Below are 14,285 nucleotides of genomic sequence, written 5' to 3' on the forward strand. Positions count from 1 at the left end.
GCAAAATGAAAGTATAAAATCAGTTCAGTTCTCTGGAGCAATACAGCAGTATGATGGAAATATATCAATATTGTGATAAATTGCCCCCCTGACCCCCCCTTGCTTTAACACAGGGTTTGCAGTCAACACCCTGCAGAGGCATTGAGTCCAAATGATGCGATAAGCAGTCAGACTTTACTAAAATATTTTTATTATTATTATTGTTTCTTTGTTTTTTTTTCTTATTTAGTATCTTAAATCTTAAATATTCTTTGAGGAAGGATGACTTGTGGTTGGATAAAATGTATATATATATTACTGATTGATAGACAGACAGACAGACAGACAGACAGACAGACAGACAGATAGATAGATAGATAGATAGATAGATAGATAGATAGATAGATAGATAGATAGATAGATAGATAGATAGATAAGGATGAAAGTGTAAAAGGAATAAAAAATGGGAGAGAGAGAGAGAGAGAGAGAGAGAGAGAGAGAGAAAGGGAGAACAGGCAAAAAAAGGAAGAGGAATTGTAAAAAGACATAAGTAACGAAGAGTAGAAGAGAGAGAGAGAGAGAGAGAGAGAGAGAGAGAGAGAGAGAGAGAGAGATGGGGAAGGAAAATTAAAAGAAAGGAAACATGGAAAGAGAAAGAAAGACAGAAAGAAGGGTGGAATGGAAGAATTAAAGAAAGGGATTGAAGAAGGATGAAAGGATAGCTAGCTAGCTAGATAGACACAGACAGATAGATAGATAGATAGATAGATAGATAGATAGATAGATAGATAGATAGATAGATAGATAGATAGATAGATAGATTATTGAATGGATGGTTGGATAGACAGATAGATAGATAGATAGATAGATAGATAGATAGATAGATAGATTATTGAATGGATGGTTGGATAGACAGATAGATAAACGGAAACAGAGAGATAGATAAATAAATAAGTAGATGTGTGGATGGATGGTTTGACAGACAGACAGACAGACAGACAGACAGACAGACAGACAGACAGACAGATAGATAGATAGATAGATAGATAGATAGATAGAATGATTAATGATAATAATAATAATAGTTTGCTGCTCTCTCTCTCTCTCTCTCTCCATCTTTCTTTCTCCCTCACTCTCTCCATCACTCTTTCTCTCTCTGTCCCTTACTCTCTCCATCACTCTCTCGGTCTCTCACTTTCTCCAACTATCTTACCCTCTGTCTCTCGCTCTATCCAGCTCTCTTACTCTCTCTGTCCCTCAGTTTCTCCATATCTCTTACTCTCTCTGTCGCTCCCTCTCTCCATATCTCTTACTCTCTCTGTCGCTCCCTCTCTCCATATCTCTTACTCTCTCTGTCCCTCAGTTTCTCCATATCTCTTTCTCTCTCTGTCGCTCCCTCTCTCCATATCTCTTTCTCTCTCTGTCGCTCCCTCTCTCCATATCTCTTTCTCTCTCTGTCGCTCCCTCTCTCCATCTCTCTCATGGGCAAAAGTGACTTCAAGGAACTCCTATTCATTTTCACTAGAATATCTATAAAAGATTTCAGTCCAGATGTTGGAGATTTGTTAACAAATACATGGACAATGTGAAGGAAACTGAATGAGTAAAAAACTACAAACAGAGAATGAATCCTCTCATGCACTCGGGTAAAGTACAGATGCAGTAAATTATTCTTCTGTAGTATTAAGATGACATAATTACAGCAAATACTGTGTGAAATGCTTCTATATCCACTGAGAATCCAACTATAAACAATGATTCATCATCACAAATCCTTAAATCAGCTCTTTTCTCTCACATCCTGGTCTCAGAGCCATTAAACTAAAGGTTTATTCACTTTTCTGCTTTATCGTGTGTTTGTATTAAAGGTGCTTATCTCTGAGCAGTGATGCAGGCTGTGACAGCTGACATCATTCTTCTCCAGTATAGACCAGGTTTTCCTTCACTTATCATGAACAGGGTCACAAGTCATAACACAAGCACGTGTGTGTGTGTATATGTGTGTGTGTGTGTGTGTGTGTGTGTGTATGTGTGTGTGTGTGTGTGTGTGTGTGTATGTGTGTGTGTGTGTGTATGTGTGTGTGTATGTGTGTGTGTATGTGTGTGTGTGTGTATGTGTGTGTGTGTGTGTGTATGTGTGTGTGTATGTGTGTGTGTGTGTGTGTGTGTTTTACATGCTCCACACAATGGATCAGAGTAGATCAGAGATTTTGAAGTGAGCTGAATAAACAAGAGATAAAACTGACTTCACCTATCAGGGAGGCATCTGAATCTCTCTGTCTCTCTCTCTCTCTCTCCCTCTGAAGGTTGAGGATATGCTCATCTGCTGGGTTTAGTGTTTAGTTTTTTGTTCATTTTGTTTACACTTTCTCTCTCTGTCTCTCTGTCTGTCTCTCTCTCTCTCTCTGTCCCTCTGTCTGTCTGTCTCTCTCTGTTTGTCTTTCTGTTTCTCTGTCAGTCTATCTGGTCTATCTCACTCTCTCTCACTGTCTCTCACTCTATCTGCCTGTCTCTCCATCTGTCTATTTCTCTCTCTCTCTCTCTCTCTCTCTCTCTCTCTCTCTCTCTCTCTTTTCTTTCACTTTGTCTGTTTGTCTTTCTGTGTCTCTCTCTCTCTCTCTCTCTGTTTCAATTTTAAAGTACTTTATTGGTATGGTTGTTAGCACACAGTATTGCCAAGCATCAAGTCAGAAAGGATAGATAGATAGATAGATAGATAGATAGATAGATAGATAGATAGATAGATAGATAGATAGATAGATAGATAGATAGATAGATAGATAGATAGATAGATAGATAGATAAAAAGAACAGTGAAAAATTATAAGATGTAAGTGTAGGAGTACAAAAGTACAGTAAGTGACGGTTATGTGAGGGCAATTATTTACATATACAAAATGTATAAAATAAACCCCTCTCTCTCTCTCTCTCTCTCTCTCTCTCTTTCTCTGACTCGGGAGAAACAGCTATGTCCTGTACAGATATACAGAGACGTACAATCCGGAACACAGGGAACATGATCCTATAGTGTAATTAGCATGGAGGTAATTAAACATACCAGCTATCCTGTAAGACAGACTGCAAGGCTTTTCCCTTCTGTCTTCAGTTAAGCCGTATCCCAGGATGCTCTCTGCTCAGCTCGGGCCTGGGAGCAGTAATTAAACCAGATCAGCTGGTGAGGAAGTGACCGAGTGACCGAAAGCTGTGATCTGACTGGCTTTCTCTGTGCAGGTTCTTTCCAAAGATGCTACACAATGTGCTTTAGAGAGTCTGGTACAGTCACTGAAGAGAAGAATCATAGGTTATTAAAGGTTATTAAAGGTTATTAGAATTGTGTTTGAAGCAGTTAGTGTTGAGTAAATGAGAGAGAGAATATCTCCCATATGCTGTTGCTGATAAGTCTTATTACTTCTTTCTCTAGACCCTCTAGAAAATTCCAGAAGTCTGGCTGTCTTTGAATATGATAGCTGGACAGTGGATTGGTAGGCAGAAGTATGTGTATGGTATAAAAAAATGTATACATGATTAACAGGACACTCATTTTCAATTAGAATGTTGGTATGTAGAATCTGATGTGTGTGTGTGTGTGTGTGTAGGACTCATAAAGGAGTCAGGTGAATGTTTTGTCCAATTTCTATTATTTTCTCACTAAAGTTTTTGACCAAAAGCTCCATCTTGCTCTAAACCAAAGTGACCTGAATGCACCTGATGTCATAATTACGACTTCCCAACTCGTAAAAATACGAAATTCCCAGGAGGACTTGAACGCACACTAAGATACAGTCACACTATCATTAAATCATCATAAAGCCGAGGAGCATTTAGTGTTTATGAGTTTTTGTGAGTTCTTGAAGGTCTGAGTCACTTTCAATTGAAGCGCCATGCAAAGGCAAGTTTCCTCTCCACTTTTTTGAGAATGATGTACAGGAAATATTGCCAGCACTTAACGTCCGACCTCAACTAACCCTCGCACGATGAATTTACACTTTCTACATGGTGTGTAGTGTGCATGTGCCTGAGAGGAAAACTCCTCCCTCAGGTGCTATGTCTCTGTTTAATGACAGGACGTGATCTGGCCTCTGCTGTCTCTCTCCTCCTCTCTAAAATTCCTTCATGCTGGGATGAGTGCCAGAGAGAGCCTCGTGCCAAGCCGAGTGCAGAGTAATGTGTGCACTCGAGCGCAGTGTTTAGACCTGCTCGGGCACTTAGTAAGTGAGGTGTCTTCATCTCTGTGCTTCAGAAAAAAAGCATGAGCAGTGTGGAACTATTCATTAGCCGAGAAACAGATTGTAAATCTATTTGCTCTGTGATGGAGGACAGGAGCAGCGAGGCTACTGGGGGATATTTCAGTGTGACAAAGACAAGAAACGCAGAGACTCCAGAGACACAGGAGATGATCCAGAGCATTAAAAATAACCTGCAGAGGATAAATATAAGAGATGTTTTTCTCTGATTAATAAAGAAATTAGAGATTACCAGTTAAAGCTTGCCATTGTTGCCATGTAGTTACTTTAAAATCTTGCTTACATTAAAGTTAGTGCAATATACAGTACATTACACTAAATCACACCATAACACACTACACTACAACACACTGTACAACAGAGCATTACACTACACTACACTACACTACAGTACACCACAACACAATACACTACACCACTAAACATTACTTTACACCACAACACAATACACTACACCATGTCACAACACAATACATTACACTACACCACAACACAATACATTACACTACACCACAATACATTACACTACACCACAACACAATACATTACACTACACCACAACACAATACACTACACCACAACACAATACATTACACTACACCACAACACAATACACTACACCACGAAACATTACATTACACCACAACACAATACACTACACCATGTCACAACACAATACATTACACTACACCACAACACAATACATTACACTACACCACAACACAATACATTACACTACACCACAACACAATACACTACACCACGAAAAATTACATTACACCACAACACAATACATTACACTACACCACAACACAATACACTACACCACAACACAATACATTACACTACACCACAACACAATACACTACACCACGAAACATTACATTACACCACAACACAATACACTACACCATGTCACAACACAATACATTACACTACACCACAACACAATACATTACACTACACCACAACACAATACATTACACTACACCACAACACAATACATTACACTACACCACAACACAATACATTACACTACACCACAACACAATACATTACACTACACCACAACACAATACATTACACTACACCACAACACAATACATTACACTACACCACAACACAATACACTACACCACGAAAAATTACATTACACCACAACACACTACACCATGTCACAACACAATACACTACACCATGTCACAACACAATACATTACACTACACCACAACACAATACATTACACTACACCACAACACAATACATTACACTACACCACAACACAATACACTACACCACGAAAAATTACATTACACCACAACACACTACACTACACCACAACACAATACATTACACTACACCACAACACAATACATTACACTACACCACAACACAATACATTACACTACACCACAACACAATACACTACACCACGAAAAATTACATTACACCACAACACACTACACCATGTCACAACACAATACACTACACCATGTCACAACACAATACATTACACTACACCACAACACAATACATTACACTACACCACAACACAATACATTACACTACACCACAACACAATACATTACACTACACCACAACACAATACACTACACCACGAAAAATTACATTACACCACAACACACTACACTACACCACAACACAATACATTACACTACACCACAACACAATACATTACACTACACCACAACACAATACATTACACTACACCACAACACAATACACTACACCACGAAAAATTACATTACACCACAACACACTACACCATGTCACAACACAATACACTACACCATGTCACAACACAATACATTACACTACACCACAACACAATACATTACACTACACCACAACACAATACATTACACTACACCACAACACAATACACTACACCACGAAAAATTACATTACACCACAACACACTACACTACACCACAACACAATACATTACACTACACCACAACACAATACATTACACTACACCACAACACAATACATTACACTACACCACAACACAATACACTACACCACGAAAAATTACATTACACCACAACACACTACACTACACCACAACACAATACATTACACTACACCACAACACAATACATTACACTACACCACAACACAATACACTACACCACGAAAAATTACATTACACCACAACACACTACACCATGTCACAACACAATACACTACACCATGTCACAACACAATACATTACACTACACCACAACACAATACATTACACTACACCACAACACAATACATTACACTACACCACAACACAATACATTACACTACACCACAACACAATACACTACACCACGAAAAATTACATTACACCACAACACACTACACTACACCACAACACAATACATTACACTACACCACAACACAATACATTACACTACACCACAACACAATACATTACACTACACCACAACACAATACACTACACCACGAAAAATTACATTACACCACAACACACTACACCATGTCACAACACAATACACTACACCATGTCACAACACAATACATTACACTACACCACAACACAATACATTACACTACACCACAACACAATACATTACACTACACCACAACACAATACACTACACCACGAAAAATTACATTACACCACAACACACTACACTACACCACAACACAATACATTACACTACACCACAACACAATACATTACACTACACCACAACACAATACATTACACTACACCACAACACAATACACTACACCACGAAAAATTACATTACACCACAACACACTACACTACACCACAACACAATACATTACACTACACCACAACACAATACATTACACTACACCACAACACAATACACTACACCACGAAAAATTACATTACACCACAACACACTACACCATGTCACAACACAATACACTACACCATGTCACAACACAATACATTACACTACACCACAACACAATACATTACACTACACCACAACACAATACATTACACTACACCACAACACAATACATTACACTACACCACAACACAATACACTACACCACGAAAAATTACATTACACCACAACACACTACACTACACCACAACACAATACATTACACTACACCACAACACAATACATTACACTACACCACAACACAATACATTACACTACACCACAACACAATACACTACACCACGAAAAATTACATTACACCACAACACACTACACCATGTCACAACACAATACACTACACCATGTCACAACACAATACATTACACTACACCACAACACAATACATTACACTACACCACAACACAATACATTACACTACACCACAACACAATACACTACACCACGAAAAATTACATTACACCACAACACACTACACTACACCACAACACAATACATTACACTACACCACAACACAATACATTACACTACACCACAACACAATACATTACACTACACCACAACACAATACACTACACCACGAAAAATTACATTACACCACAACACACTACACTACACCACAACACAATACATTACACTACACCACAACACAATACATTACACTACACCACAACACAATACATTACACTACACCACAACACAATACACTACACCACGAAAAATTACATTACACCACAACACACTACACCATGTCACAACACAATACACTACACCATGTCACAACACAATACATTACACTACACCACAACACAATACATTACACTACACCACAACACAATACATTACACTACACCACAATACATTACACCACACCATGTCACAACACAATTGTGCAGGGTCAGCCATGATACAGCCCCCCTGGAGCAGGGATGGTTAAGGGTCTTGTTCAGTGGTAATTTGGCAGTGCTAGGGCTTGAACCCCCGATCTTTCGGTCAATGACCCAGAGCCTTAACCACTTGAGCCACCACTGCCCCGAGAGTGCTGTGGTACTGTATAAGAGGAAAAACGCACCTGCTGTTGTTGATTATTTTCCTGTACCAGCACCCTCTAAGTGACCTATTCCTTTCTGATAGACCGGTCTATGTTGAATACATGGTTTGATTTCTACACTATATTTCGTTGTCTCATAAACTTGCCCACATGTGTGAACATGACAAGCTCTAACTGTCTGAAACTGAATCCCTCTTTCTAAAAGAATTGTTGTACTCAGACACAGTGTATATTAGTATATTATATATTTATATCTTCTGAGAGTGCAGAGTAGCACTCTGTAGTGGGGGATAATAAATACGTTATTGGACTCACATGTTGCAATTTTGATTACTCAGCTACTGTAAAACGAGAGAACTGGGTGGAGTGCGAACACACACACACACACACACACAGACTGAGATAGAGATAGAGTTTTCCACTGACCTATGTATTAAATGATTCATAAAATAACTCCGCTAACCTGCCACAGTAACCAGGGTATTTTTCCACTTTTTACTTTTCAGATTTTCCTTTAAGTAGCATTTCATCCAGTGGAAACAGACACACATAATGGGAAAAAAAAACAAAAACAAACAGAAACAATAGAGTGCACAAGCCTAAGCATCTCTCATAATAACTCAAAGCCTTCCATAAGCATTTATTTTAAGAAAGTAAATATTATCTATCAGATATTATTGCACAAACCCAATATCCTCATCTAAACACAGTTTAAACTTGACATAAAGTAAAATGCCAGAAAATAAATAATGCTGAAACTGTTTCTTTATACCACATAGAAGTGTCACATGCCAGTGTAATGCATAAATACAGGATATAAAGCCTTATTGCACAATGATCTGAACCTAATGCCCCGTTAATTCTTTCTCTCTCACACATACAATATACACTATACACTCACACATACACACACACACACACACACACACACACTATCAGGTTCCCATAAGATATCCTTTATCCTGTATCCAAAACAGCCTGGGGGAAAAAATGACATATTTTCTGGTTCACTCCACTCCAAAAATGCATCTCCATTAACGCCAAGATACTGATATAAGAGTATCTGACTGATGATTGATAGGATTGTGGTTAGCATGTTTGCCTTCAGGGTTGTGGGTCTGATTCCCGCCTCTTCTGTTTGTGTGTGTGTGGAATTTGCATGTTCTCCCTGTGCTTCAGTGGGGGGTTTCCTCAGGGTTTCTTCCCTCAGTCTAAAGACATGCAGAGGTTAATTGGTGTCTCGAAATTGTTTGTAGTGTGTGTGTTTGTGCTATGTGATCAGTACCTTGTCCAGGGTGTCCCCTGCCTTGTCCCCTGGGACTCCAGAAGGAAAAATTTCACTCAGTGTTGTCATTCTATGTCATAAACAATGTGTTTATTAGATTGAGGAATTTAGTTTCAGAAATGCTTATCAGTGCTCAAGCTTGTGCAAGCTGAGATCTCACACATTTTTAACTCTCTCTCTCTTTCTCCCTCTTTCTCTTTCTCTTCTTGCAGTACTATTACAGCATTAAAGACATCAGTGTCGGAGGGCGGTGTGTGTGTCACGGCCATGCCCATACGTGTGGAGCGAGAGTGCCAGGCCGGCAAGATCAGTGAGTAAATCCATCCACTTGGATAACACTCCTGAACATGTCCATGCCTGGACAACATCTGGACCAAGCATGACTTTAGAGAACAGATCATTTTATGCCATTTAGTGCATTTAAAAAAAAAAAAAAAATTTTTTTAGATAAGCCTTCAGGTTCAGGGCATATGTGTGGTGTTAGTGATGACGGTATAATAAATCAGTCAGGGGGATGTAACAGTTGTGACATTCTTTATAGTTAAGAGCCTTGACTATTAGTCGATACCCAATACTAGTGTTATTCTTGTTTTCCAGATGTTGCTGTCAGTACATCTGTGTTAGAAACAAAACACATTATACGGCTTCTTATTTTCTTTCATCATACTGATAGATAATTTTTAAAAAATGCACTTCTAAAAAAATTCCTAAATATAAAAAATATAAAATATAAAAAAAAATATTAAAAAAAATATAGTTCCTAAAAAAAAAATAAATAAATAAATTTAAAAATTGGAAAAAAATTGGAAATGTTTTTGGAAATGTTTATAAACACATATTTGAGCATTTAAAAAAAAAATCTCATTTTAAAATATTTTTAAAAATCCCTAATAGGTCTAAGTAAATGGAGAAATGTTTATTTATTAAAGGCTTTATTTTATTTGCATAGTCTAGATGTAATCAGATAATCAGAATACTTAATACTTAATTGCGTGAACATTTTAGCTTTAGGATTAATGATGTTTTCCTCTGGCTGTCCTTGTGTGTGCAAAAATTCACATTAGAGAATATCATTATTTTGTTAACTCTAAATCATTTAGAGCACTGTATGAACAATATCTCCCTCTGTGTCACTTTATGACTTTACTATTATTTCACTTGCTTACTTTAGTCACTTTTTGTGCTCTTTAGCATAAGAGCTACTTTTATTTTGTTTACTATGTACAACCATAGCGCAAGAATTTCACTATACACTGATCAGGCATAACATTATGACCACAGAGAGGTGAAGTGAATAAGACTGATGATCTCCTCATCATGGCGCCTGTTAGTGGGTGGGATATATTAGGCAGCAAGTGAACATTTGTCCTCAAAGTTGATGTTAGAAGCAGGAAAAATGGACAAGGATTTGAGCGCATTTGACAAGGGCCAGATTGTGATGGCTAGACCACTGGATCAGAGCATCTCCAAAACTGCAGCTCTTGTGGGGTGTTCCCGGTCTGCAGTGGTCAGTATCTATCAAAAGTGGTCCAAGGATGGAACAGTGGTGAACCGGAGACAGGGTCATGGACGGCCAAGGCTCATTGATGGACGTGTGGAGTGTGAATGTATTAATTAGCTATAAGGCAACAAGTCCAAACAACTGTCTGGAGTAATTCTTCGGAACGATCCTATGTGGATTGTAATTCAATTTCGTCTTTTGACATTCTATTAAATGTCAATTAGAGAAGCTTGAAAGGAAGTAGCAAAGATCACCGTAGCCTCTGGTGAGTGTATGTAGCTAGTAGCAGAAGTTAGCATGCTAGAGTATAAGCATGTTTATAAATCTTGTATTTAGCTGTAGGCTGTGCATGACTATTGTTTCTTATTGGAAAAATACAAAAATAAATCCTGAAATAATATTATTGGATGGTAAAAAAAAAAAAAAAAATACACAAAGTGAAACACGTCTTGATTCGTCACTTGCTAGCATGAGCGCAGGGCTAAATGGGCTTTAGTATGAATAACTAATACTAATACTTTTGGATTGTAAAGGGTTAATAGAGCAGGGCTGGGGCTTTAATCGTGCAGGAGATGGTATTTGTAAAGGAATTCGTTTGAAGATCGCCTCCTGGATATGAAAATATGAATCTGTGTCTTTGGTGGGGATTTTTGGGGATTTGAGCCGATTCCAATCTGATAAAAAAAAAATAGCTCTGGCATGCTAATTCATCCTTTTTGTGCTTTTGTACATGCTTTAAAATGTCTCATGGAGGAAAAAAACTACAATTATGTCAAATTAAATCAAAGGTCTGGGGGATTTGGGACAGACTGGGACCATTAAACATGGCGCAGAATTCTAACCATCCTATTTCTCTTCAGACTCCAGTGCGAGTGTCAGCACAACACCTGCGGCGAGTCATGTGACCGCTGTTGCCCTGGATACCATCAGAAGGCGTGGCGTGCGGGGACGGCGGACAGTCCCAACGAGTGCGAGCGTAAGTTTCGGTTTCTGTCACTGATGAGATTTAACATTAAACGCAAGTAGCTTTTCTGCCCCAGACCTCCGGTGACATGCTGTTATAATAATTAGGAAAAAGAATGAAGTCACAGCACCCGGGGTTGATTATTTTCCTAGAACTGCGTGCTTTTAATGATTTATTTGCTTTGTTGATTATACATTACATTATTTTCTGTCAGGCAATATGCCTAATTACTAATTTAATGAGGCTTACTGATATAAGTGCTGCAGTACATGTCTCTGTGTGTGTCTCAGTGTGTGTGTGTGTGTGTGTGTGTGTGTGTGGGTGAGAGAGAGAGAGAGAGAGAGAGAGAGAGAGTGTGTGTAAGAGAGAGAGAGAGTGTGTGTGTGGTGGAATTATGCAGGGTTTTCTTGCCTTAAGCAGTGTTACTCAGACGCATTGTTTAAGTCGGACTAGTGCAAGAAAGCACAGGCCCGTTTGCCAAACTGTATCTTCAGGGTAGAAAAAAAATCAAATCTTGAGGGAAAACGAACCTGAAGCACAGTAAATATGTTTATATTGAAATACTTGTGATGTGTTTAGTGACTCTGTTTGCTAATTTTCCCGTTATTCCCATGAGAAACTCAAGGCTACTCTTCCCTCTGAAGTCATAAGTGGATACTGTTGTTGTTAGCGCAGGTGAAATAGAGCTAATCTCATAGAGCTAAAGTCATAACAGAAAGAGTTAGCTTTTTTACACTCGTCATTTTCCAGCAAATGTTATACTAATGAGAAGTTTAGACTCGATATTGCGAGGCAGCTATATGATGAGATTCACCTCGGCTAGTTCCGCAGGATGACTAGCACGATGGTTGTGTATTAGCATAAAGGTTGGGGCTTTGGAATCTCGTCTAATTGAGCGGAGAATAGTGATTAAAAGGTGTCCGTTTAATAAAAATGGCTCTTAAATTACCGTAAAAACCTGTATAGTAGCACTACGAAAACTAGATGTAGTACTAAACATCAACATTTCAACACGTAAAGGGTTTTCCCACGCATAAACCTATAAACATAGAATGTATTGATTGTTTTTATGTATTAATTGTTCAGTGTGGATCTATAAGTATGGATCATGATGAATCTGTTCTTTAAGTATGGATCTTTACGATTCTGTCTTTAAGTATGGATCTTTAAATATGGATTTTTAAGTACACATCCTTAAGTATGGCTTTTTAAGTATGGATCTTCATGGCTTTATATAGAGCCTTAAGTATGATTTTTTTTTTATGTGTGGATTTCTTCTCAACTACTCAAGAATCACTTAAGTGGAACGAGTAAGTCTATTCAACTCATCTCATCATTTACAAGCGTGAGTGTCAATTAAGGAGATATGCCATGTCATGCTTTAAATGTTGAAACCAGATGTGCTCAGTCAGGTCAGAGATCCAGGATCCAGGTGTGAATCTCTTTATAAGCAGATGATTTAAATAGCAAACAATTTGCCTTGATGTCTGGTCCTGTGGGCATTTCTCTAGATGTATTTGAGCATGGTTTGTTTTTTTTTCCCCACCCTGCAGCTTGCCAATGCCATTCGCATGCCACTGACTGTTATTATGATGCTGAGGTGGAGCGCCGGAGAGCAAGTTTGAACATACACGGCAGGTATGACGGTGGAGGCGTGTGCATTAACTGCCAGGTAGGAATTCTGCAGTCTTCAAAATAAATAGTTTGTTCTTGCGTAAAAAATCCTGTTTAATCTTAAGTATTGTGTGTGTGTGTGTGTGTGTTCAGCATAACACAGCTGGGGTGAATTGTGAAGTGTGTGCTGAGGGCTACTTCAGGCCGCATGGCGTTCCCAGAGAGTCTCCAACAGGCTGTATCCGTATGTATCACTCTGCATTCCGCTGTCAATGCGCTTTATAGATACGTCATAGATACAGTAGGTGTCAAGATGATGCTTCCACCACCATACTTCATTGTGAGGAACAATGTTCCAAATTTGCTTGGGTTTCTGCCAACCAGAAGAGGGCAAATTTTGATCTTCTCAGAACTGGGAACAAGTCTCTGAGATGTCCTCTAAGAGTCACAATCTTTTATTGACATTTTAACCAAATGCAGCTGTTCACAGTGAAATGTAACAGACAATACAATACAATATTGATGACATCTGTACACAGTTCTGTAGTAAGGGTAATAGTAAAAATTCCATGGATGTAAACATAGGAAAGTTAGCAGCAGATTTTCTTGTTGTGTGCTCATTAGAATATTAAGATTAATAATACATATCTCAGATGGAGGGGTTTCTTATTTATTGCCAGATGTTTGATATTAGTTATATACAACTGGGATGTGGTAACTTAGTGGTTAA

At 38.4% G+C, this 14,285-nt stretch overlaps 1 protein-coding gene across 3 annotated transcripts in view; it reads left to right on the forward strand.

The window, feature by feature from the left end:
* si:ch211-241e1.3 (laminin subunit alpha-3) overlaps positions 1-14,285 on the forward strand; it is a 103,696-nt gene that overhangs the window by 18,149 nt on the left and 71,262 nt on the right. For all 3 annotated transcript variants that reach the window (XM_058395024.1, XM_058395025.1, XM_058395026.1), the window contains exons 6-9: positions 9,689-9,786; positions 11,838-11,953; positions 13,495-13,613; positions 13,709-13,799. In XM_058395024.1, the coding sequence (XP_058251007.1) occupies positions 9,689-9,786; positions 11,838-11,953; positions 13,495-13,613; positions 13,709-13,799 (424 nt within the window). The remainder of the gene's footprint in view (positions 1-9,688; positions 9,787-11,837; positions 11,954-13,494; positions 13,614-13,708; positions 13,800-14,285) is intronic.

This window comes from Hemibagrus wyckioides, linkage group LG07 (genome assembly GCF_019097595.1).
Source record: "Hemibagrus wyckioides isolate EC202008001 linkage group LG07, SWU_Hwy_1.0, whole genome shotgun sequence".
Taxonomy (NCBI): Eukaryota; Metazoa; Chordata; class Actinopteri; order Siluriformes; family Bagridae; genus Hemibagrus; species Hemibagrus wyckioides.